General features: G+C 42.3%; 1 protein-coding gene across 1 annotated transcript; it reads left to right on the forward strand.

The window, feature by feature from the left end:
* Positions 1-225: 225 nt before the first annotated feature.
* On the forward strand, positions 226-27536 carry PLEK (pleckstrin). Its single transcript, XM_019970419.2, has 9 exons — positions 226-378; positions 11483-11638; positions 11880-12061; positions 13891-13982; positions 15922-16106; positions 17769-17873; positions 23499-23582; positions 24415-24484; positions 25818-27536. The coding sequence occupies exons 1-9, from the start codon at positions 337-339 to the stop codon at positions 25952-25954; spliced, it is 1053 nt and encodes a 350-aa protein (XP_019825978.1). The 5' UTR covers positions 226-336; the 3' UTR covers positions 25955-27536.

Genomic DNA, 27536 nt, shown 5'->3' on the forward strand with positions numbered 1-27536 from the left:
CACTTTCACCTTCCTTTCCCCATTTTTCTCCCTTTAGGAGAACGCTTTCGTTTTTGGTAATAAAAATTGACCCTCAGGTAAATATTCAACCCAACTGTACTTATGGTAAGTCTCCAACATTAGCAAAGAATGGGTTGTTTCAAGCTGCAGTTCCTTATTCTGATCTTCCACCCCAGTGAGGAGAAGAGGATGTGATCACGAGATTGCCCGCAGAGGGGAAATTGTGAAAGAGACCTCACTCTAGAAAAGCAGCCCACAACTGCCCCACCTCTCAGAGGAGGCTGAGCTTCTGAGACGACTCATCTGTGAGGGCCCCCGGCTGTCTGTCCATCCGACATGGAACCAAAGCGGATCAGGGAGGGCTATCTAGTGAAGAAGGTAAGCAAAGAGTCACCTGCATCGGTGACCCTGGGCATAGGGTGGGGTAGGATTGGGGTCCAGCTTTGCACTCTCTACCGCTGAAATAGGAGAGTACTGCAGGTTGTGGAAGGTTGTGGGGAGAAGCCAGTATGTATTCCACTGCCTTCTGGTTCTTAAAGGTGGAAGGTTCCACCTCAGGTGTCAGCATAGCTTGATTATGTGGGACTGAGAATTCCAGAATGCGGGGTCTGGAAATCCTTCATGATTTAGAGCATCCTTTTCAAGAGTATGCGTGTGTGTTATGCCAGAAGACTCAAACTCCTGCTATAGAGGTTATTAGGAGAAACTACTCATTTGTTAGTTAAATTCTTCCTCCCCTTTTTACTTTTTTGGAAAGGAAGAAGAAGCAAATGATTAAAGATGAGCTGATATAGTGATACAGTAATGGTAGCTTATTTATCTTTTTTTACTGGACTGAAATCTCTTTATTTGTAGTTCTTAGTGAATTTGTATAACATGCTGTTAAGATGGTAGGTAGATACACCATTTTAAAGGTTAGAAAATAGAGACAGGAGTTTACTCAAAAAAGCTCAGTTTGACTGGTTAGGCATCAGGAAACTGAATTTCATTAGCACTGCTGGTTTATCTTCTGATGGTGGGTGTGTGCCGCGCCACTGTGAATCTTCCCAGGAGGGTGAGTTCTCACATAGGCTTGTTAGCATCCTGTGGACGACACTTTTATGAGCAAGTAACTCACACTGACCCAAGTGAGCTCAGGGTGTTAGAAGTGAACTGGATTCAGTACATTCCTTTAGAGGCCCCGTTTTTTAATTGATGGAGTGCATAGTGGGACTTTGTTTAGACCATTCATGGTTTAACCTGAATTTTAGCCTGAAGTGTTCTACTAAGAGGGGGTCAAACTGCTCACATTGCTGCCTGATTCTGTTTTGATTTAAATCTAGAAGGGACCTTAGACCATCTGACCTCATTCCCTCATTTCCACAAGAGTAAGCTGAGACCCAGAAGCTGGTGACTGCTCAAAGTCACATGGCTGTGACAGTGTTGGGATCAGAAACTTACTCCCTGTCTCCTGGCACTGCCTGTCTCCAGTACACTGGGATTTTCAGAGTAAATTTCAGAGTAAACCCTAAATTAGGGTTTGTAATGTGTAATGGCACCCCACTCCAGTACTCTTGCCTGGAAAATCCCATGGACGGAGGAGCCTGGTAGGCTGCAGTCCATGGGGTCGCTAAGAGTCAGACACGACTGAGCGACTTCACTTTGACTTTTCACTTTCATGCATTGGAGAAGGAAATGGCAACCCACTCCAGTGTTCTTGCCTGGAGAATCCCAGGGATGGGGGAGCCTAGTGGGCTGCCGTCTGTGGGGTCGCACAGAGTCGGACACGGCTAAAGCGACTTAGCAGCAGCAGCAGCAATGTGTCTGTGGTTGTGAGAGTTACAAGTAGGTGCCAGAGAATAAATGAACCCTCAGCAGGTATTCTCTCTCATTAGCCATATTTTGAAACATCCTTTGGAAAAGATGCACATATACACACAGAGGTGTATGTAGATACTTTGCAGTAGGCCCTAATAATCTCTTTGAGAACCAGTAATAATTAATGTTGCTATTTCTTTCCTGCTTGCTTAGGCTAGTATCCTGACAAGAGCAGATGAATGGAAACATTTTCTGCAAAGGTTTTCTGTTTGTTTTAAAAACAATTTAAGCATCTTGTAATTAAAATTGCTCTTATATTGTATACTTGTATTTTTAACTCTATAAATTAGTTTATCAGAGAGAATAAGTGACTTGCCCATATCCAACAACTGATAAGAGGACAACCTGGGATTAAAACCCAGGCTTGCCTAACTGCAAAGCCTACCACCATCTTGTTGATCCCAGGCAGCCTTCTGAAAGGCAGGTTTCCCCAGCCAGCTAAAGGGAGGTGAGATGAACTTTGCAGAGCCAGAGTGGGGTCTGGACAAACTGGACTGTGGGTAAGAGTGTGTGCAGTGACCTCAACCTCTCTTTGTCTCTGATTAGGGGGTTACTTCAGACAATAAGCATAAACATATTTTGGAGGTCCTTGAAAGCAGACCACTGATTTGAATATGTTTGTAATAATAGCTTAAAAGAAGAGAGAGAAGCAGGTTATATGCAACCAATAACTTAGACTCCACCAAGTCACCTCCCAAACTAACCTCATTTCTACACAACTTATGGAATCAGCTGTTGTTTCTATGACAACCATTCCACCATCATGTTGAATGGCAGGACTGATCCAAAGAGTGTATTCGGAATTTAGGTGGCCTGAGAGGCTGGGGAAAGCACAAGAATAGGAGTGGTGAGAGAGAGGACAAGGGATTTTTAAGGAAAGAAAATGGCTGCAAAAGACGGAAGCAGAAGGAGAAAAGCCTGGGGCAAAACAGAGAGCAGGACTCGGTGGTCTCCGCCCAACAATTCTTCCAAACCTTGTCTTCCAGATGCCATGAAATAATCCCCTATGATCTGCACCCATTGAATTATCATTGTCAGAGTAGCCAGTATATGTGGCCCTTACTTTGTAGCAGTAACAGATCTAACCATTTAATGCACTTTATGTACATATAATGGGTACAACTATTACCTTTACTTTATGGAAGAGGAAAGTAAGATCTGACTTTCATGGATTGTAGCCCGCCACGCTCCTCTGTTCATGAGATTTCCCAGGCAAGAATACTGGAGTGGGTTGCCATTTCCTTCTCCAGGGGACCTTCCTGATCCAGGAATTGAACCCACATCTTCTGCATAAACAGGCAGATTCATTACCACTGAGCCACCAGAAAGTAAGGTACAGAGAGGTAAAGGGCCTTGCCTAAGGTCACGCAGCTATTAAGTGGCAGATCTGGACTGGAACCCAGCAGTGTGATCCAGTGTCACAGAAAGCCATGCCTAGCCATGTTTTATGTGGCCCTCATGGGCCCAGACTGCAGTGATTTTTCTTTTCCAAAGAGCTGTTGTTGTGATGGGTGGTACCCAGGAGAACCTTAGGCCAGAATGACTTCACAGTACTGCCTACAAAACTGTGCTATCTTATCTGCCTATATGGTTACCATTTTTTGAGCATCTACTATAAGCTAGATGTAAGTTATCAGCCCTTAAAGTGTATTATCTCATTTAATCATTGTAGTAATGGGAAATTGGTACTATATTATTTTCATTTTACAAGTGAGGAGACTAAGGTTTGGAAAAAATGAAGTAACTTGCCTATGGTCATGGAACCCGGAAGAGACAAACTTGAAATTTGAACCTAAATCCCTAAGACCCCAGAAACCATACTGTTAAACATTTGTGTCATCTCTCTATTGCTAACATAATATGTTTTCATTGAGAAATTGTCCAACCTGGAAAAGTTTATATTTATATAAAAAAATACACTGCTGAACAAATTAGTTTCCTTGCCTTCAAAGTATTCAAACAGGAACAAAATGACCATGGATCTGGGATGTTATACCCGTGATGTCATGGATCAGACTGGTTGACTAAATGATGCAATCTAGGATGTAGCAGAAATAAGGACTTCATTGACTGTAACACCAAACTTAAAATAACATTTCCCACAAGCATGGGAGAATAGATGATACTGACTCACAATTCTGCTTTAGTTCAATACGTAGTTTTGACCATCAAATAGTTTTCCTTTGAATTCTAGCTGTATGTCAACATGGGAAAAGAGAAGTTTGAGGAAAAGGAGAAGTGAAGGGAGGTGTCTGGGAGGGGGTTCCACACAAAATCAAGCTTCTCCACCTTCAGCAATGAGTCATGACTTCTTTCTGTGAAACTGCCCATGTGTAGGAAGGCTTCTCTCAGTTTGTGCATTATCACTCTGACCTGGAGTTTCAGGTCAAGGTCACTCTCTCCCCGGTTAGACTATGAGCATTTTGAGAGTAAAGATAGCATTTTGTTTATTTTTTTACCGCAGTACAAAGGCAAACGTCTGAAATGTGCAGGCTGCTTTATCATCATTTGTAGAGAAACCAGTTAGCAGGGCAAAGGCTAATAGAGTTTTGCCAAGAGAATACACTGGTCATAGTAAACACCCTCTTCCAACAACACAAGAAAAGACGCTACACATGGACATCACCAGATGGTCAACACCGAAATCAGATTGATTATATTCTTTGCAGCCAAAGATGGAGAAGCTCTATACAGTAGCAAAAACAAGACCGGGAGCCGACTGTGGCTCAGATCATGAACTCCTTCTTGCCAAATTCAGACTTAAAGTGAAGAAAGTAGGGAAAACCTCTAGACCATTCAGGTAGGACCTAAATCAAATCCCTTACGATTATATAGTGGAAGTAACAAATAGATTCAAAGGACTAGATCTGATAGACAAAGTGCCCGAAGAACTATGGATAGAGAGGTTCATGACATTGTATAGGAGGCAGGGATCAAGACCACGCCCAAGAAAAAGAAATGCAAAAGGCAAAATGGTTGTCTGAGGAGGCCTTACAAATAGCTGTGAATAGAAGAGAAAGTGAAAGTGAAGTTGCTCAGCTGTGTCCGACTCTTTGCGACCCCATGGACTGTAGCCCACCAGGCTCCTCCATCCATGGGATTCTCCAGGCAAGAATACTGGAATGGGTTGCCATTTCCTTCTCCAGGGGATCTTCCCAACCCAGGGATTGAACCCAGGTCTCCCGGATTGCAGGCAGATGCTTTAACCTCTGAGCCACCAGCTCAAATTGAATAGAAGAGAAAGGAAAGGCAAAGGAGAAAAGGAAAGATAAACCCATTTGAATGAAGAGTTCCAAAGAATAGCAAGGAGAGATAAGAAAGCCTTCCTCAGTGATCAATGCAAAGAAATAGAGGAAACAATAGAATGGGAAGACTAGAGATCGCTTCAAGAAAATTAGAGATACCAAGGGAACATTTTATGCAAAGATAGCCTCAATAAAGGACAGAAATTGTATGAACCTAACAGAAGCAGAAGATATTAAGAAGAGGTGGCAAGAATACACAAAGAACTATATAAAAAAGATCTTCATGACCCAGATAATTACAATGGTGTGATCACTCACCTAGAACCAGACATCTTGGAATGTGAAGTCAAGTGGGCCCTAGGAAACATCACTATGAACAAAGCTAGTGGAGGTGATGGAATTCCAGTTGAGCTATTTCAAATCCTAAAAGATGATGCTGTGAAAGTGTTGCACTCAATATGTCAGCAAATTTGGAAAACTCAGCAGTGGCCACAGGACTGGAAAAGGTCAGTTTTCATTCCAATCCTTAAGAAAGGCAATGCCAAACAATGCTCAAACTACTGCATAATTGCACTCATCTCACATGCTAGCAAAGTAATGCTCAAAATTCTCCAAGTTAGGCTTCAACAGGATGTGAACTATAAACTTCCAGAAGTTCAAGCTGGATTTAGAAAAGGCAGAGGAACCAGAAATCAGATCGTCAACACCGGCCAACATCCGGAGAAAAATAGTTGGGACTAGGAATTGGGGCAGAAAGCAAAGAACTAAAGAGCCTCTTGATGAAAGTGAAAGAGGAGAGTGAAAAGCTGGCTTAAAATTCAACATTCAGAAAACGAAGATCATGGCATCTGGTCCCATCACTTCATGGCAAATAGATGGGGAAACAATGGAAACAATGACAGACTTTATTTTTTTGGCCTCCAAAATCACTGCAGATGGTGCCTGCAGCCGTGAAATTGAAAGATGCTTGCTCCTGGGAAGAAAAGTTATGACCAACCTAGACAACATGTGAAAAAGCAGAGACATTACTTTGCCAACAAAGGTCAGTCTAGTTAAAGCTATGATTTTTCCAGTAGTCATGTATGGATGTGAGAGTTGGACTATAAAGAAAGCTGAGCCCCGAAGAATTGATGCTTTTGAACTGCGGTGTTGGAAAAGACTCTTGGGAATTCCTTGGACAGCAAGGAGATCCGACCCGTCCATCTTAAAGGAAATCAATCCTGAGTATTCATTGGAAGGACTGATGGCTGAACCTGAAACTCTGATACTTTGGCCAGCTGATGTGAAGAACTGACTCATTTTCAAAAGAGCCTGATGCTGGAAAAGATTGAAGGCAGGAGAAGGGGACAACAGAGGATGAGATGGTTGGATGGCATCACCAACTCAATGGACATGAGTTTGAGTAGGCTCTGGGAGTTGGTGATGGACAGGGAAGGCTGGTGTGCTGAAGTCCATGGGGTCACAAAGAATAGGACATGACTGAGTGACTGAACTGAACTAAACTGTAGAGAAACCAAAATGTCAGGGGTTCATATTATAGTAACTTAAAAAATTTCTATTGAAGTCATTTTTAGACATTCATGTTAAGCAGGTTTTTGTGGGTTTTGTGGGGTTTTTTTTTTCATTGTTTTTCTTGCAGATGAGGCCCAAGTGTTCAGATGAGGATAAGGAATTAGGAGACTAAAGGCACAATAGGGACAACAGGTTTTTGGAACAGATGTGTAGAATCTGAGGATTGAAAGGAATGTGAAGTATTTAATTGAACTTCTCATCTGTGGCCTGCATTTCTTTTACTAATCTGTTCACAAACATGCTAGAAGACCTCTTGTGCCAGGGAACTCACTAACTTGACTTTCTCCCATAAGTTATGCAACAAACTGTTTTTTTTTCCTGAAACTTTCACCTGCTGGGACTTCAAAACAATTTAGTGTTTCACACCTCTGAAGACAGCCCTCATTTACTCTGTCTGTCCCCTTTTGAGCCCAAATTTGTGAGTTCCAATAATTTCCCAAGAGAGATGCCATTTTTTCTCTTTTTTAAAAAAATTTTTCATTGGCTTATAGAACAGGCTTCACTTCATCTGCAACTTCGAGGCTTCCTGAACTCAGTTTCATTCTCCAGTTATATCTATATGGTTAGTCAATCAGTCGTGTCCGACTCTTTTGTGACCCCATGGACTGTAGCTCTCCAGGCTCCTCTGTCCATAGGATTTCCTAAGCAAGAATACTAGAGTGAGTTGCTATTTCCTTCTCCAGGGGATCTTCCCAACCAAGGGTTCGAACTAGTGTCTCTGATGTCAGGTGAATTCTTTACCCACTGAACCATCAGGAAAGCCCTGAGGTATATCTATAAACACAGAATTACAGAGACTAGGTAGGTTTTATTGGTATATCTATAAACACAGAATTACAGAGACTAGGTAGGTTTTATTGGGTGCTTATTATGTTCTGGATATTGCCCTTAGCAATTTACATGGATTATTTTAGTTAATCTCCCAATCATCCTAAGAAATATGTAGTAGCATTATTTGCATTTGCCAGACATAGCAAATGAGGTTTAAACATTCCTCAAGGTCACATTCCTAGAATGAGGCAGAGCTGGGATTTGAGTTTGGGCCACCTATCTCCATGGTCACTACTGGTTAGGCTCCATTTAAAGTTAGAACCTTTCTTACTTTCCTATGCTTCTATTTATACAGCCCACAAATGACTTCACTCATTTTGACATCCCACATCAAAGTGCTGACTCATAGAGCTTCTTTGTTGTCCTCCACATGCCAATTTCCCCAAATCTTCATATATTTTATAAATCTTTTAAAAAAACATATTAAAAAACAAGACTATATTTTATTTAATTTGCATGTGTTTGAATGCTGTTGAAGCAGTGCATTTTTACATTTATTGGACCCAGATGTTTCTTCTCTTGAAAATTGCCTGCTTATATCGGTTGCCCATCTAAAAAATTGATAGGGTTTGTATATATCTTATTGATTCTAAAGGGTTAAAAATATATTAAGGATATTAATCTTTAATTATATGATAATTTGTTATAAATATCCACACCTTTTAATTTGTTTTTCAGTTGTTCAGCATTTTTGTTGTTATTGTTGCTGTTTGTTCATTTGCTTTCTTACTGTACAGAAATTCAATTTTTTTATATGGTCAAGTATCTTGACCTTTAAGTTTTCTTCTTTTCGTGTCATTCAGTGTCAGACTTTTATGCACGAAACTAGCTGTTTCCATGGTGATGTACAGTGACTCACTTGGAAACTTTAAATTTGATTTAGTACCTAAAACTTGCTGGTTCTGACACGTAATTGTATAGATTTTGGCCTATAATGGAAGAAAGCAGACATGTGCCACATATATATTTATTTATGTGTATAAACCTTATATATGTACAGTATCATAAAACATAGCTTTTATATATGATCATGCTATGACATGATTTATGATTTAGATATGTTTTATGATTGATGGAGTCATAAAGAGTCAGACATGACTAAGTACACACACACACACGATTTTATACACATACACACATATATATAGCTGGCTAAGTGACCTAAAAATTGATTTAGATTCCAATATGACTGAAGTTTATGTGAGACCCAGAATGGAGATGGCATCTAAGAGGAAGTAGAAAGAACATAAAGTTGGGTATCAGTAGACCTGGGTTCTAATTTTGGTCTCACATTAACTGGTCGAGTATACTAGCCCCAGTTACTTAAACGAGCTTCAACTTTCTTGCTTGTGTGATGAGGGTGATGGTAGATGATACTAAATGTCCTTCTAGCATGGACACTCTGTGATCACACTTCAGGGTTTGCTCTTGTGTGAGCACCAAGAGAGTTAAGGACAGAGAAGGGTAAATACAGGGATGGTGGAGGGAGGTGCTTTCAGGTTACTCCAGGGAGAAGCTGGCAGATGCAGAGAGTGATGACCCAGAATTCCATCATCCTAACCTAACTAACAGTGTTCTTGTCTGGAGAATCCCAGGGACGGGGGAGCCTGGTGGGCTGCCGTCTCAGGGGTCGCGCAGAGTCGGACACGACTGAAGCGACTTAGCAGCAGCAGCAGCAGCAACCTAACTAACCACCACCAAGCCTGGAAGAAAGTCCCCACTTTATAAGCTCTCGGGATTTCTCTTGCTTTTACCAATATCAGCCTCCTCAATGAACACAAAGGCCCCGAATCCCAAATGACACCCTCCTCTGAGTGAGCAGACAGACCCTGAGGCTACATTTGAATTAGGAGAGCACAAGCTCATTTTGAACAGTTGGCTGCATAGTAGTTTTATTTAAACTGTCTACAGAAGGAATGCAGTGTTGGCTGACTTCTCATTTTATGCCAGTTCCAAGGTCAAAAGCCCTGAGTGACTCTGGCATTTATAAACCTTTGATAGGCATGAAGTAGAATCTAAAATTTGAGCCTTGACAGGCATTTCAGCAGTCATCTAGTCCAGCTTCTACTCCTAGCTCTGTGAGTAGATCTTTTACTTGTTTCAGATACTTGATTTTTTTAGACTTGTCTGTATATTTCCTTAAAAGTACATCCCAAATTTCAATATGTAGTGTCTGACCTTGCTCATTTCTTTTAAAAAAGGGAAATAATCCAGTGTTAGCATGAATAGTTATTCTGCCTGTACAGAAAAGAGATAGTGTGTTTTAATTAGTGTCATATTGTTAATTTATTTATTACTTTTCCCCAATTATTTAGAAAAATTTCAAACTCATAGAGAACTGGAAAAAATAGTGCAATTAGCTATATACTCTTTCCCTAGATTTATTAATTGTTAATTCATGGCTACATTTGCATATCACTCCATATTACTATATAAATATATACACATATTTTTTTGCTGAGATATTTGACAATAAGTTTCAGACATCTTGCTCCCTTGTGTCTAAGTGTATCAACATATATATTCTGAGAATTAGAACATTCTCCACAGTTTTCCTAATTGAATGTACCATATTGCTCTCCTGCCAGCCATGTATGGGAGTTCCAGTTACTGTCTTTGTGAAGTCTTGCTTTTCTCAATCTTTCAGAATTTTAGCTGCTCTAGTGTGTGTGCAGAGGTATTTCATTGTGGTTTTAATCTGAGTTTCCCTGATGGATTGTGATATTGAACATATTTTCAGAGTCTTTTTGGATACCATCTCTAATGAAATGCCTCTTCCAGTTTTTTGCTCGTTAAAAAAATAGATAATTTGTATTTTTTCTTATTGATTTGCAGGAGTGTTTTATATTCTGAGTAGATGTAAAACAGAAAGACATTTGATTGAAATTATTTCATGTGTTGGCATAGTGTCCGACCTTGCCCATTTTTTTAAAAAAAGGGAAATAATCCAGTGTTAGCATGAATAGTTATTCTGCCTGTACAGAAAAGAGACAGTGTGTTTTAATTAGAAACTTTTTTTTTCAGTAACTAAAACAAAGGAAACACTTGGACCAGCAAAATGATAGTTCCATGAGTATTTATCTTCAATGCATAAATAGTCTTCCTTTTGGGCAACTGGACCTTTATATAGAGGCTCTTGGTATTTTAAGATAAGCAGAAGGATCTTCTAGGAACTGGTTGATAATTCCATTTTTGTGGTAATCATGACAGGGTGACAATCAGGAGTTCAAAGATGAGAGGCAAAGAACGCTATTCTCTTCTTTTTCCAAAGTCCTCATAAAGTACAGACAAGAAAGAAAGACTTCCTAGTCAGAATGGTTATCTGTTACTAAAGGCACAGTTGGCATCAACCCAAACTGAAAACTTTTAAAGTAAGAACTGACATGATAGCACCATGCTGGCATCAGAGACCATTCTGAACGTGGTTTTCATCCCTCCTAGCCATGCCTATACACAAGGCTGTGCTCTGAGTCTCTTCTTGACATTCATACCCAGATAAAATCTGATTAGACCAAAGGATGGAAGTAAGTGGAGCTTCCATGCTGCCATTAATGGCACTTTTCCAGGGAGTCCAGCTTCAAGCACCAGCTACTATGCAGTCTGAGTTGGCACTTGAGGTAGATTCTTTTGCCATCCTTACTTAAGTTGAACTGAAAACAACGGGCAGGGTTAGGAGCAGAAAATATGCTGCAGAAAGTCAGTCTGAAATGCACAAGAAGGAGAGTTGAGATCCATACCATATTCCCTTGGTAATGGCCCAGGAGAGGCTTATGGGCTACTGATAGATGTGTATACATTTTATATTAAAATTTTTAAAGAAGTTCCAGAAGAATGGCATTGCCCTTCTCCCCTGGTCACACAAATGTGGGTCTCCTGCATCCACGCTGGCCAAAGGTAGGCTGTTTACCGAGCCCTGCGGCATCTACAGAAGAGCTTTAGAAAACATCCTTACCCGAATCTTTCTGTTGGCATCACAGGGGAGCATGTTCAACTCTTGGAAACCCATGTGGGTTGTATTGTTAGAAGACGGAATTGAATTCTATAAGAAGAAGAGTGACAACAGCCCCAAAGGAATGATTCCCTTGAAAGGAAGCGCTCTGACCAGCCCTTGTCAGGACTTTGGAAAAAGGATGGTGAGTTGATGTCATTAACTGTGATGAACATCTTCTCAGGTGCTGACCTTTGCATAGCCTACTAATGTGAATGGAGCTCCCTGGGCCAGTCCCTCTGCCCACCACTCATCCTGAACCCTGGGCGTTTGGGTCTTTATTGGCTAAGCATTTCCAGAACAGGGTTGGCTCAACTCCTGTGCTTCATAAAAGCCCTCACCCCCTTGAAAGGAGTCGTTCCTAATGGGATGTGTTTTGATTTCAGTTTGTGTTTAAGATCACTACGACCAAACAGCAGGACCACTTCTTCCAGGCAGCCTTCCTGGAGGAGAGAGATGCCTGGGTTCGAGACATCAAGAAGGCCACTAAATGCATTGAAGGAGGCCAGAAGTTTGCAAGAAAATCCACCAGGAGGTCCATTCGACTACCAGAAACGATTGACTTAAGGTGACTTTCTATGTCTACTTTCCTTCACTCTTTCTTCCTTCCACCCCACTCCTTGAGGCAATCCCACAGCAGACCCTACTCCAAGGCCTGCTTTGGGCACCTCTGAAGGCTGTACACACCCTTACCAGTCCTTAGTACTTTCACTTGATGTACTAAGATGTTTACCTGGCTCTGAAGGAGTGGTCATGGCATCTCCAAAGCCTAACAGCTGAGGAGAGGAGGCATGGGAGTTCCCTCATGTCTGCGTAATCTTTGCAGAGGGACGGACGGGGAGAAGGAGAGATAGAGAAAAAGGAGGGAAGAGAGAAAGAGATAATACATCATTGCATTTATAAAGTAGCTATAGTAAATTACTCTTAAAAGAAAGCTTTGGGATCTATACATAGGTAGGAAAAGATAGGAACTATGTGTTCATGCAGGTAAGGTTTTTCAAGTTCAAGTTCACATATTCAGCAAGAGTGAATATCTCTCCTAGGCAGAAACCATTTGTGCCCCGACCTAGCTTAGTGACCTCTAATGTTGACTGGTGATAGTTGACAGGTGATAGTTGTTGCCTAAAGATTGATATCACTTAAGTCCCTTTCTTTAGGAGTGTCTTTATTTTTTACTGGTTTTTGCTTTTATGTGGCACATACCCTGTAACAGGAGCTCTATCAGGAAGAATTTCATATTGACTACTTACAGCATCTATCCAGGATTCTGTTTACCAAATGCAGGAAGTCCCTAGGAAGAGAATAGAAAAAGCCCCATGCACACCTAATGCAGGATTTGGCAGGTCATAGGAGTTTCATGAAGTTTGCACATTGAGCTTAGAGAGAATGAGCGCTTTTTCTCACTAAGAAAGCTTTCTGGTAAAGACCCAAGAGGAGTTGCCTAGTCCAGCTGTAGCTGCTGGGTGGGTGGTCCAGTGACTGCATTTCTGGCCACAACTGTCAGAGCTAAGTGGGAATGATGTTTGTGCTACATGGAGCCACAAGACACACAAAATTGCTGCTTGCAATTTTTCTGATAAGGCTATCTTTATTATTCAAGGATAAAAATGAGAACATCTCACTATTTTGTTTTATCTCTTATAAATTTTAGGATAAAGGATAAGTTTAGTCAAAACATTCACTTTCTTGGGACTTCTGTGATGGCCTGGTGGTTAAGACTTCACCTTCCAATATCAGGGGTGTGAGTTTGATCCCTGGTTGTGGAGCTAAGATACCACATGCCTTGCAGCCGAAAAACCCACATGTTAAAAAAAGAAGCAATATTGTAACAAATTCAATAAAGACTTTAAAAATGGTCCACATTAAAAAAAAAACAAACCAAAAAACTCTAACCCCTTGCAACTCCCCTCTGCTGCTGCTGCTGCTGCTAAGTCGCTTCAGTTGTGTCTGACTCTGCGACCCCATAGACGGCAGCCCACCCCACCAAAACACATTCACTTTCTTGGAGTCAAATGTCTACACCAGATGGTCTCTTAAAGGGCACAAAGAACTGGGACATGAGTATTGAGGCCTGAGAACTTTTAATCTTTTGACACCTAACTGGAGACAACTCTCCATCTCAGATACTAAAAGTTAAATCAACAAAATTTAGTGAATTTAAGGGCTATTAAATACCTTCCCAGTACATTTTGCTGAATGCTGTGCAGGCCGCAGAGTTCAAGTATGAGCTCTGCCTTCTAATGACCTACTTATGATCCAGTGGAGAGATTAGGCTCAGGTTTCACCTGGGGAGGGGGAAGCTTGTGCTCAGGGCCAGCCCCTCCAAGCCAGCGAGTCCCAGAGAGGACGAGCTATACTGAACCGCTCCTGCTCATCCATGTGTTTTCATCTCTGCAGTGCCTTGTATTTGTCCATGAAAGACACTGAAAAAGGAGTAAAAGAACTGAACCTAGAGAAGGACAAGAAGATTTTCAATCACTGCTTCACAGGTAAAAGGCCTTGTGGGTCTGATGTGGGGCTTCTGGGGCAGGCAATATGGAGGTCTTGCTCAGCCTTGAGTGTGTGTAGGGGGATGTGGAGCGAGGTGGGGGGTTTGGTCTCATGGAACACAGACCGATGGACATGATCATTGGACTTCCCCAGCATGGAAAGAGAAAGAAAGGTAGGCCCATACTTTGTGGTTCAAGGTAAAATCTTAGAAGTTCTAGCTATATCAATCAAAGGGTCATTTTTTGCCAGAAAATGGCAGGATGTTGAAATAGACACAGAGTTGAGCAAGATGATAAATAAGAATCAAGACACCTAATGTTAGACTTAAGTGACAAATTAGGGATGTCTGAGGCTGCATAGTGTTTTGTTGCTGTTCAGTTACTAAGTTGTGTCTGACTCTCTGTGACCCCATGGACTATAACATGCCAGGCTCCCCTGTCCTTCACTATCTCCCAGAGTTCGCTCAGATTCATGTCCATTTAGTCATTCTTAAAAGAGGTCTGTACTTACCTCCCTACCTCTTTTACAGGATCACTGCAAGGATTAAAAGCAGAAATGCAGTATTAATTAGTTTTTCTTTTCAGAGAAAGAAAACTGGGCAAAGCCTTTTGTATATGAAATTCATGAAAGGTGCTCTTATCAACTAACTGCTTTCACTCTTGTTTCAAAGATGGTATACCTTACTGCTTTGATGACCTGGGGCCTGTTAAGTTGGCTCTTTGGTTGGCTATATTTGTACAGTATATATTGTAGAGCACAGGGAACTATACTCAGTATTTTGTAATAATGTATATTTAATAACATAAATTTATACATATATATAAATGTTTGAAAGAAATTTGTTTTATTTACTTTTATTGAAGTATGGTTGATTTACAATATTGTGTTAATTTTAGGTGTATAGTGCAGTGATTCAGTTATGCATACACACACATACATATATATATTCTTTTTCAGATTCTTTTCCCTTATACATTTTTACAAAATACTGAGTATAGTCCCCTGTGCTATACAATAGGTCCTTGTTGGTTGTACAAAATATTTTTAATACAGAGCTTCATTGTAGCCTGCTAATAATCCAGTTGGTGGGTCAATTTCATTTTATTCTCCTCACAGTCTTCCCTTGATTCAGAAGACTGATTGAATGACTTCTCAAGGTCCCTGCTAGATCCTGCAGTGGTGTGACATTCGATGTAAGGGATGGCATAAAATTCTAAATTAGGACATACACATACTAGCACATGTTGTTTTCTGCTTAAAAACTTGCAACAGCTCCTCATTGCCAAATTCTTAATGTACCATCAAAGCTCTCCCCACCCACCCCATGACTTCCTCTCTCTCTTGTCTTCTTTTGTCTTCTTTCCACCGGCCCCTCTCCCATCAGCACCCGGAAGGGATCCGTCATGCCTGTTTGAGTCTGTTCACACTGCTGCTCCCTCAGATCCTGCTTCTCCTTCGGCCTCTGCCTAGGTAAATGCTTGATAAACATTGTCACTTCCTCTGTGAAACAGTACCCATTGCCCCAGCCACCCCTCCACACCTTCCTACAGATTTGACCCAGCAGCTCCACTGTGCTGACCCCACAGCAAGGCACTTGTTACAACACTTACTCATTACCCAGATCTTCCTTTTAGACTCCCCCCGGGGGGCCTCCCCAATAGCCATTACTGAACTTAGTTCTCAGCAGAAGTTCTGGGTCATTAATGGAAGACGCATGCATTGCTGCTTAAGGAGCATGTAGGTGTTTTTTTTAAACCGTTTACATGGTTCCTTTTGTTTCCAGGTATCTATCTCAATAATTTCATTTTTCCTTCTTGGAGTAACAGGGAAGATGAAACAAGTAAGAAAGCTGGGTGCTCTGCAGCTCTCTAGGGGCAACTGTCTGTGCCTTGTTCTTTGAAAAAGAGAATTAACCTTCTTTCTGATGGTCCCATCCAGGTAACTGTGTCATTGATTGGCTTGTTTCCAATAAGTCTGTTCGGAACCGCCAGGAAGGCCTTGTGATCGCCTCCTCCTTGCTCAACGAAGGGTACCTGCAGCCCGCTGGAGACCTCTCCAAGAACGCGGTGGATGGAACTGCTGAAAACCCTTTCTTGGACAACCCTGATGCCTTCTATTACTTTGTGAGTGAGGGAGCTACCCATCTACTCCTCCGGGCATGGGGGTTGACCTGGGTGCGTTCTAGGTTGATTTCAGTTAATATCTGCTGATGTGAAAGAAAGCACCTATCCCTACAGCTTTGGTCCATGTCCTTGACTTGACAGCTGTCCCTCTCCATAATGCCTATCACATCCAGTAAGTTAGTCTAAAGGAAAATACTGTTTACTTGAATAGTTTTCTTTATTTTTGTTTAAAAATTTGCTATATTTATTTCTATTTTAAGCAAGAATTTCTTTTGTAAAAGCTTATTAGGCCCCAGTACATGCCAAGTGGGGCTTCCCTGGTGGCTCAGTGGTAAAGGATCTGCCTGCCAATGCAGGAGATGAGGGTTCATCCCTGGGTCGAGAAGATTCCCTGGAGAAGGAAATGGCAACCCACTCTAGTATTCTTGCCTGGGAAATCCCAAGGACAGAGGAGCCTGGCAAGCTACAGTCCATGGGGTCACGAAGAGTTGGATGTGACTTAGGGACTGAGCACATGCCAGGCACCCATTTAGTCAAAGTAGATCCAGTAGTGGAAGGAAAAATAACCAGCAAAATTATGGCCCCCGGGAGTCCAAATATACATTGAAATATGTGACTCATTACCAAGTATGTTCATCCTTATTCCTTCCCTCTGTCATCATGGGTACCTCCAGTGGCATGCTTCCCACAGGCTGGGAAACACTGTATGGTACAACATGGACTTAAATCTTGGGTCACATGAACATCTGGCAACAGTGGATTTCTAGGGGGATTCTGGCAATTTTGTTTCTATTTGGGGTCAGAACACAAAAGTAAGGAAGCTACTTATATAAATGAAGTGAATGTACCAAAGAGAGTTTCATTTCACTTTGGGGAATTTCCTCTACCAGAATATTTTTTTCTTTTCAGAATTTTAACCTGGTTGTTTATAGCTATTTAAATGTAGGACTCTAAAAAAAAAATGTAGGTCTAAAAATACCGAGCACAGTGGCTTGTGTGATTCACTGGTCTCGTTTAGCTGAGCAAGGCCCAGTTCCTGCCTGAACTCAAAGGATGTGGCTGGACCTGGGCTCTTGGTTTCTTAAAGTGGGGGAGCCGAGGAGCAGGGGGCATATGGAGGTTATGTTTTATGGACAGTGTCTTATAAACCAGCCAGCTCGCTTTCAGCAATGTGGCCATGAGGTCCCTAGAGAAGGAAGGCTTTGAAGGGAGAGATGTGCTGAGCTAGACATCCAATACAGCTTGGGGAACCCAGGAAAATGAAAGTATATGGACAAGATCATAATTGCATGGAGACAAGGGAGCATCCAGCAACAAGCAATAAACATCTAGATGGGACTTCCCTGGTGGTCCAGTGGTCAAGACTCTATGCTTCCACTGCAGGGGGTTCTGGTTTGATCCCTTGTCGGGAAACTAAGATCCCACATGCTGCATGGTGCAGCCAAAACAAAACAAAACAAAAAAAGAAGAAGAAATAAGCATCTAGAAACAAGAACAGTGCGGAGGGGGAACAAGCTAACCAAGGATAACCTTTAACGTTCAGGTTGGGATGCGAATCACAGGGAGAAGGAGTGGCTAGAGGGAAGAGGGGAGAGGAAGGTGGTATAATTAGCACTATGCCTAAGACTGGAAAAATAAACTGGTTCTTTGGTTCCCCAACAGCCAGACAGTGGGTTCTTCTGTGAAGAGAATTCCAGTGATGATGATGTGATTTTGAAAGAAGAATTCAGAGGAGTCATTATCAAGCAGGGATGTTTACTGAAGCAGGTGAGTGGTCACTATATTCTACCCTAGGCTTTCTCCCTAACCAGGCCCTTTGTATTCTATAGGATCAAATGGTGTTTTGTTTGTTTGGTGAATAGTCAACTAGAGAATGAAACTGACCTAGTGAAAGAGAGACAAATAGTTAAGTAGATGATCAAAGTGGCATTAGGTCAGGAGGACTGAGGCAGGCAGGGCAGAAGGACCTAAAAATAGGGAAATTTCTATCAGTGTTTCAGGAAAATGCTGAACTTTTCATTAGTTGGAGGATATCAGTTGGCCAAGAGATGCCATCCAAAAGACAGAGATGTTTCACAATGAAAGTTCTTCCATTGGCCTATCCTTCCTCCTTACAAAGTAACCAGGAAATAGAAACAAGCTGCACCCAGAAGAGGAGCATCATAAACCACTGAGAGCAAGGAAGTACCATTGCAGACTGTGGGTAGGTCACAATGAGACCATACCCAGGCCAGCTCTGCAGGAGCAGCAACAGATGAAGGTCAAATCCGGTCAGAGGGCATAGACTCAGTCATTATCAGGTATCATCAGGTACTGGCCACTGTCAGTCTGGGAGACAGGGGCTGGGGTGAGCTGAAGAGCTCTGGTCAGTTACCAAGTGCAAAGGCATGGGACACCAAGAGGTAAGAGAACCCGAGGGCTGGAGCTGAGTGAGGAAGCCAGGGTCAGCACCTGGTAGAGAAGAAGCAACTGGAAAACAGGAATATTCAGAGTGAAACAACTGATGCTGGTATATGTTGTCATAGAAGCCTAAGCTGCTTTATGAGGCCAAGGTCTTGCCCCTTGTGATTGCGTCATGAGCTGTCTCAAAGGCACTGCTCTGTACCTGTTAATAAAAGAGAGGATCTGGCTGCTGCAAGATTTCTGTGCATTGTGTATAGATCTCATGGGACTGAGAGATTTGACTTATCTCATGATAGAAGCCTGAACTTCTGGGTAAAGAGGGAAGAACCAAAGTTGAGCATATATTTACATTTAAAAAGGAGAACTTTGGGTTGACTAAGTATAGATAGACATTTTTTAGTTTCATTAGAAGTAGAGCATTAATGCGGAAAACTTACCTTCCCATTATATTTTGAGAGAACAGGGTCCTAAGAGGATGGGGAACACATGTATACCTGTGGCGGATTCATTCTGATATTTGGCAAAACTAATGCAATTATGTAAAGTTTAAAAATAAAATAAAATTAGAAAAAAAAAGAAAGAAAGAATTCCAGACTATTCTAATAACTTGTATGCCCACTGACTAGATTAAAGAATGAGCAAAGGAGCAGGGTCAGCCTTACACAGGGTAGGTTCTGGAGGTTGCCCATAGGCAGAGTTTGCATATCACCTGCTTCCTCTTTGGTTCTGGCAAATGTTTGTATGTATATGGCTCTGATCACAGGCTGTTAAGGCAGGAGTCACTTGGAAAGGAGTTCCATTATTTCCTTATGATATCTTCTATAATTCTATGTTACTATCAGCCATGAATGTCTTTTCTTGAGTGAGTTGATCCGACTGAACGTGAAGGTTGAATAGGGATAGATGAAGTCCAGGCTGGACTGGAGTGAGGTCTGGGCAACGGATGCAATGGAGATGCTGGATGTTCAAAAGTCAGCTGAGGGTTGTGGTGTGAGTGTGTGTTGAAAGTAGTGGGACTAGATGTAGGCTTCCCCTTCCATTTTTCTTCATCTTCTTTACGTGGCCTTTGATAGGTACAGGTCAGCCTTCAATAGCTCAGGTGGTGTACATTTGAACCCTCCAGGGATCTGTTAAAATTGCACCCCAGGCCAGTTAAATCAGAGTCTCTATATGTTACAGGTCCCCAAGAGATTCTGGTATGTGGCCAATGTAAAGAATTACAGAGCTAACCATTTTCTTAAAAGTTAGTTTATCCTATTATCAAAATATCACTGTTTAAATAGTCATAAACCTCCTTTTAACATGAAGAAAACAATTTTTTTTCATTCAGGAATTTTGTTCTTTTTTAATATTCCCCCCATCTCTAATTTCTAGGGGAGGGAGAGGGAAGAAAAACCTCTTCTACTTGAATTGATAGTCCCCCTTTAATGTTTCCTGTCCCTTATCTCAGTCGTGTATAATCCTAGCTCATAGCAGGATCATCTGAGAGATTTTTGAAAATCTTTTTAAGTACCAAAAAAACTAATCAACCCTATGTCTTCTGTTGTGAGTTAGCCCGGGTTACCTGGCAGAAGCCTTATTTCAAAAAAGGGTACCTGTGCTCCACACTTCATAGGTGGGAAGTAGATGGATCCACTTGGGGGTCAGTCCTTACCCTCATTCTACCCCATTCACTGGTTCCAGAGGCATTAATTCAGTTTGGGGGACATAGCCAGTTTGAGGATGAATGATACTGGATTATATTCAACATAATCCTTTTTATATAATTCATTCTGTGACTACTGCTGCTGCTGCTGCTAAGTCACATCAGTTGTGTCCGACTCTGTGCGATTCCATAGACGGAAGCCCACCAGGCTCCTCTGTCCCTGAGATTCTCCAGGCAAGAACACTGGAGTGGGTTGCCATTTCCTTCTCCAATGCATGAAAGTGAAAAGTGAAAGTGAAGTTGCTCAGTCGTGTCCGACTCTTAGCGACCCCATGGACTGTAGCCTACCAGGCTCCTCCGTCCATGGGATTTTCCAGGCAAGAGTACTGGAGTGGGGTGCCATTGCCTTCTCCGTGACTATGATGAATAAAATACCTCATTTCTCAACCACATGTAGATTCTTTGATGAGAAAGGACAATGTGTTATACATATTTTTCTTGTATCTGCTGCAGAGTTCAGCATCCTTCTTAGTCTGTAATAGACAATAAACATTTTTAGAGTGAATTAAGTTGAATGTAGGTACACCCGTTCCTCAGTACCCACAGAGGATTGGTTCTAGGACCTGCTATGGATACCAAAATCTATGGATGCTCAAATCCCTTATATAAAATGATGTAGCACATAGATGTTGACAGAGCAGCAACACTTCTTGGAAACCCCAGCTGTGCATGCATTCCTTAAAGTGCCTCAGGAAACACTCATTCAGTGAAAGACAACTCTTCAGCGCCTCACATCGTGTGCCAGTGAGGACCTCAAGACAATGTGGTAGTTGGCCAGGGCTGGCTGATTTCACATCCTCCTGTGCCTTCCTCTTCCATTGACTCCTGAGTACTTGATACTCACCCACTGACTGTGTACGAGAACATGATTTGTGTGCCTGTAGATCTGGAGAAAATGGTGTGGGGCAGCACCCTTTGCGACCCCATGGACAGTAGCCTGCACCAGGCTCCTCTGTCCGTGGGATTTTCAAGGCAAGAGTACTAGAGTGGGTTGCCGTTTCCTTCTGCAGGGAACCTTCCCAACCCAGGGATCGAACCCAGGTCTCTCGCATTGTAGACAGACAATTTACCGTCTGAGCCACCAGGGAAGTCCTCTTGGCCTATGGGTAACGTCAATTAAGGCAAAGAACAGGGACTCCTGACAAGAATTTTAGAAGTTGATGCTTTACAAAAGCCATATAATATTGCAGATAGAAATATTCTGTTTTCTCCCGTATGACTCTGCAGTGTTCTTGGCTCCATCCTTCAGGCAAGGAAAGTGTTCTTTGGAGATGAGCTCCTTGACCAAATGCTCTGCCAAATAACTTAAACCCATTCTTGAAAGTGCCCTGACCTGGCTTTATGAAGGAGACATCGTTTGCTAAAATCGCAGACGTTCCATTGCTTTCTATACAAACACAGAGAAAAACTTTGGAAGCTTTCTGTATGTGCCTCTTAATACATGCTGCTTCAGAAATAACACATAATATTCTTCATGTTGGCAACATGGAAACTATATATTTTCTAATCTAAGGTTTTTAACTTCTGGAGTTAAAAGTCACTTGAATTTACTGTAGGAAATCATAGAATCAGGTTTAGCACAACATTTTAAACAACTACTATCAGCTAATGGAAATAACTGGGCAATTCAAGGCAATTACAAACATACGAAGTGGCTCCCACAGGCCAGGCGCAGTGCTGGGCTTGGGAGGAACAAAGAGAAACAGACACAAATCCTGCTTCAAAACCCACAGTCTAGACAATGGCAGTGTTTGACATTGGAAGAGTCAATGGTTCTCTAGGGAAGGGCCAAGTCCTGTTCTTCCTCATCGTGTCTGTCACAACCACTACTGCTTCCAATTTCCATTGCTGCTCCCTGTTGTTGCTGCTGCTGCTGCTGTCACTTCAGTCGTGTCCGACTCTGTGTGACCCCATAGACGGCAGCCCACCAGGCTCCTCCGTCCATGGGATTTTCCAGGCAAGAGTACTGGAGTGGGTTGCCATTGCCTTCTCCGGCTCCCTGTTGTTAGTTCCTACTAATTTTATGCTGGGATTGTTGTAATCATTTCTTGATGGTCTTCTTTCTACCTTATTATATTTCCCCTGGCTTTATCTTTAATCCCTAGCTGATCCATCCTGTATGTTGTCCCCATATTAATCTTCCTAAAGTGTTACAGTAATCTTTTTGCTTCCAACTCAAAAGCTGTGAGTGACAACAACCCCTGTGTCTTATTTTTACTGTCTCCTTCCACTTTTCCAAACTTGCCTCTGCTATACCTGCCTTCTAGCCTGATGGTCTTACTCATCAGGGTCTGAATATGCCTTAGACATTCCCACCACGGTTTTTTTGTTGTCAATGGTCTTCCCACCCACCTCTTTCTCACCCGTCTAACTCCTGTGTGTCCCACATGGATAAGTGAAGGTTTTTATGAGGCTCTCTTTGACATGCCAAACCACAGTTATATATCTTTCATTTAAATCCTTTGAAACTGGACCTACTGAATAGCACAGGGAACTATACTCAATATCTTGTAATAACCTATAATGGAAAAGTATCTAAAAAAGAATAATATACGTGTGTGTGTGTGTATAAGTGAATCACTTTGCTGTATACCGGAAACTAACACAACACTAAATCAACTATATTTCAATGAAAAAAAAAAAAATCTCAAATGAAGTTTCCAAATAATAAATAGTAAATTAAAAAAAAATCCTTTGAATCTGTATATATGGAATCTAGAAAAATGGTACTGAAGAATTTATTTGCTGGGCAGCAGTGGAGAAACAGACATAGAGAATAGACTTGTGGACATGGGGAGAGGGGAGGAGAGGGTGAGATGTATGGACAGGGTACCATGGAAATTTACATTATCATATGTAAAATAAAATGAAAAATCCTTTGAAAAACCCTTATCTATAGAGATTATTTGATTTGGACATTTGCTATTTTATATTTCCACATAGATTATAGACTCTTTGAAGAGCAGGGCCATGTCTTAAATCTCTTGATAGCCCCACATTACCTAACATAGTATGTTATACATAGTGCTGTCTTATATGATGCTAAAGCTGCGAGATGATCTTAGAAATAATTTAACCCACAATTTAATAACATCTAAATTGTTCGTTGGTTCTAGTGCTATCTCTGACAAGGCCTGGGTTGTGGCCTGAATTCTTCTGGAGATAGAATATCATCTTTATTTTTTTCTTCTTTCAATTCAACAAGATTTATCCTGTAGGGACTATGTGTACTGAGTGAGACTAAAAACTCATCCTTCCTTTTTCTATGTTCATCCTGGATATAGGGCCATAGGCGGAAGAACTGGAAAGTGAGGAAGTTCATTCTGAGAGAAGACCCTGCCTATTTGCACTACTATGACCCTGCTGGGGTGAGAAACTGTGCTCCAGAAACCCTCCCAGTAGAAGCTTGCGCTGCTCCTAATCACGGGGCTGCCTGGGCCCTTCCTGCTCTGCTCCCTTCATCTTCACCCTCCCTCTTCTTTTTCCTCACCCTCCTCTACCTTTTCCAACCCCTTCTTACTGCAAAGATCTGAGACCTTAGGCTTTGAGGCCAGCGGAATCTCAGGGGATGGAAGAAAATATCATTATATGGCCATTTATTTGATCAACACAACACAACTTTTTATTATTTATTCCAAGCTGATATTTTCAGAGGAACTCAACCAACCTAGCACCGTGCTCTTGGTTTAATGTGCAAAAAAGTGATAATCCCTCTTCTAGGCCTATTTGAATGAGAGCATCTTTTGAGCCCAACCGTTTAGGCTGTTGACTATTCAGAAGAGGGCTTTTTCCTTAATAAGTTGAGTCATGTCTATCTGGGTTGGGTCCTCAGCTTCTGCAGGGCTCTCTTGATTCCCTCCTATGAGGGTTCTACTACTATGTCTGTTGCTTGGGGCCAAAGGACTCTGGAAACACCTGGCCATTCTCCCGTGGGGAGATGATTCGGCCTCCCTACCTCCCCCAGCTGTCACTTTCTTCCAGACGTGAAGCTCAGGTTGACTTGCGTCTCCTCATCCAGCTCCCCACCTCCCCTCTGTGTGAAGTGGGAAGAGGGGTGGAGGATCCAGAACGGGTTCCCTTTAATCTCCTTCAGCTCTTCTCTAAACCACAGTGAGTCTGTGTGGCTTTTGCACCAAGAGGATCAAGTATACGCCTATGTTTTACTTTGGAAACATAATGAAGGACTCCTTTCTCCTTTAGGGGGAAGATCCCTTGGGAGCGATTCGCTTGAGAGGCTGTGTGGTGACCTCAGTGGAGAGCCACCCAGATGGTAAGAATGAATTTTGGGGGGAGAGAGGTGTGTCTCCCCGGGCTCCCTTCCCACACCTGTGCACCCTGAGCCAACAGCAATCACTCCCTCACTCACTCCCTTACTCAGGCATGAATAAGTTCACTGTCTGAAAACTTCAGAGAGACCCAAAGCTGTTCTCTCTCAACTGCTGTCCTGGCTGTCTGGGTCTTGGGGAGCTGTAGTGGTTTTGTGGATGCCTTGAATAAATCCTAGCACAATGCTGAGAAAAACCCATCACCTCAGAACCGGCATGGGTGGGGAGACTTTTTACCTCCTGATGCCTGTGATGGAGCCCAACATTCCTCAACGTGCACCTTTACAAAATAGGAAACGTCCCACAACAAGAGGAACATTTGTGCCGGGAGGCAGTGTGGGGAACAGGAAGTGCTCTGGGGTTATGTTAGGTCTAGGTTCCTTAGTTAGGGGCACAACTTTGAGTGAGTTGCCTAACCTGGGTTTTGGTTCCTTCTCTGAGAATGATGGAGTCCTACCAGCTGACCCTTGGGTCCTGATCACAACTCTATGATTCGGTGATGAAATGACCATCTTCTCAGGTGTAGGAATGAGTGAGTAGTGTCAGCAGGAAGATGTGGTTCAGACCCCCAGACCCTGGTTTCTCTTGTCATTTGGGCTAGTGATGCTATAGAGGTGGACTGGAAATGCTGCAGCTGCAAGTGCCTAGATTTTAACTATTCCTGGATCTGCTCCCTCCCCTCTCCCCTTAGAGTCATCCTTCACTGTCAGGGTGGACAGTGTGCTTCTTTTTGATCTGCGATGGATGTGTTTTGAGCCTTGTCACAGTATTGGCCAGTTTTCTGCCTTCTGATCTTTCAGTAGAGATGCTCACTTAGCGCTTGATAAAAACTAGTTTAGACTGCACCGATGGTACTGGTGGCACATCTTTTTTTTTTTTAATTTCTTTTTTAAGAAAACTAATATTGAGGCCAGCTTTTGATTTATATTGTGAGTGGAGTACCTTTCACTCACTGGACACTATTACAGATTACTCATTATACACTGTATGCAAAAATGAGAAATGTAGTTTGCTTACAAAAGAAAATGTTTTTCCTTGACTGTTTTTAACTTACTTCTTAAACACACAAACACAATCATACTGCACACCTGTCTGTATAAGTACTATATATATATATATTAATCATACATATATAAATGTATAAGCATACAATAATGGTAAGTTTGAAAATCGCATTTAATTTCCTTAGAACACTTGGAAAATTGCTTGCAGAAGGAGGGCAAGCTAGGTGGCCTTTCTGGTGCCCACGCTCACTGTCATCAATTTCTTTCTCACCAGGCAAGAAGAGTGAAGAAGAGAACCTCTTTGAGATCATCACGGCTGATGAAGTTCACTATTTCCTGCAAGCAGCCACCCCCAAGGAGCGCATTGAGTGGATCAAAGCCATCCAGGTGGCCTCCCGGACAGGAAAGTGAAGACACTCCCTTCCAAGGGAACCACATGGATAAGCTCAGTCCAGGGCCTGGCCACTTCTGCAACAGAAGGCCCAGGGGTGGGATATTGTCATCCTCGGGGGTCCTGAATGTAACTAACCTCATGCCGTGTGATGTTCGCCCACACTGACCACATCAGTCGCTGAAGCCTCTCTGCCACTCTCTGTGTTCCCTGGGCAGACATGCCAAGCTGTGTGGCCTGGGGACATTGCTTACCCTCTCAGACCTCAGGTTCCTCCTCTGGAAAATGAAGGAGTTGAACTAGAGGAGAACTGTCCTCCCTAGCTTCAAAAGCCTGCCAATCTAATACCCATGGCAGGGCAGCTGAAGTCCCTCCATGACCAGGTCTTGGCCTTCAGAACCTGAGACAACTGTTCCTGTTAAAGCCATTGCCCATCTGTACTAAGAGCACTAGCACAAACCTCTTTTGTTCCCCTTTGCTGCCTTCCCCTGCTCTTGGCACAAGTTCATGTATCAACACCAAAGAGAGCCCTCTTCTTCCTTCTTTGCCCTCGCCAGAAACTTCCTGACAGCCAGTATACTGCAGTCGTGGTTTTTAGCTTGAAGCCTTGTGACTTCAGTCTGGAAAGTTTTGTCTTCAGAGAAAAAGACCCGAGGAAGCCAGGGGTAGCTGAGGGTCCTCTCCTCTTCCCGAGGCCTCCCAGAGCAGGCGTGTTGCACTCTACTGGGGGCTGGTCAGACAAGAAGCTATCTTTGCCTCTTTCCAGAGAGCATTTCTAATTAGGAGCAGGAACTCCAAATTTGTGAGATTCTGTTTCATTTGACTGTTTACAGAGAAAAGTGGCCAGAGGGGTTTTCTCTATGAGGTCTCTGCTTGGGTGAGGGGGCTGGACAGCTGCCTGATTCAAATGTCCCCTCCTCCACCCCCCACCCCAGCTCCAGAGGGTGGAGGACTTAGATCACGGGCCGGCTGATGGGATAATGAGTTTATACAAAGACAGCTCTGAAAGGACTTAACGTTTAGCTTGCAAATGGATGTGGCCGTCACATCACACTGTGCCTTCAGTGCTCGAGTTGTTGAGATTGTGGTCACACCTTAAAGCATGTGCTTTAAGCACAAGCTGTCCGATCTCCTGCTTGGCCAACAAGGGGCCTCATGGGCCCATCATCATTCAGAGGGGTCTGATCTAGATTCAGATTGTGTACTGGTTTTCAGTTTTTTTTTTTTTTTTTTTTTTATCCTGTCTGCCAACTAATGATTCTAAACCAAAATTGAGAAAGAAATTAAATATGTTTGCGAAGGTGTATTTTCCAACTTTCGATTTTTAATTTTAAGGCCCTAGTGAGAAAAGAAGAGTAGAAAGTTCTTCTTGATTTTAGCAGCTCCTTTCCCCTCCCCCAATTCCACACAATATCCTTGAGGCTACTCTTACCCCCAGATTGTTTTTTCATTGGCCAAGAGGTGAAAGACTACTTTTCTGTGATTCTTTAGTAAACTGTATTAGAACATGCACAGTACTTTTTCTACATTCAGTGTTAGAAGTATTTATTAATGTGGAGTGAATTTTAAGTTTTGAAATAAATGTTACCATGTTGTGTGTCA

Source organism: Bos indicus, chromosome 11, assembly GCF_029378745.1.
Source record: "Bos indicus isolate NIAB-ARS_2022 breed Sahiwal x Tharparkar chromosome 11, NIAB-ARS_B.indTharparkar_mat_pri_1.0, whole genome shotgun sequence".
Taxonomy (NCBI): Eukaryota; Metazoa; Chordata; class Mammalia; order Artiodactyla; family Bovidae; genus Bos; species Bos indicus.

What these genes read in the sequence shown, in the direction of transcription:
- PLEK (XM_019970419.2), top strand. Translation starts at nt 337, where the DNA reads ATGGAACCAAAGCGGATCAGGGAGGGCTATCTAGTGAAGAAG. An exon ending in AGGACTTTGGAAAAAGGATG is followed by an intron (nt 11,639 to 11,879) that starts GTGAGTTGATGT and finishes TTTTGATTTCAG; the next exon opens with TTTGTGTTTAAGATCACTAC. An exon ending in CTGATGCCTTCTATTACTTT is followed by an intron (nt 16,107 to 17,768) that starts GTGAGTGAGGGA and finishes GTTCCCCAACAG; the next exon opens with CCAGACAGTGGGTTCTTCTG.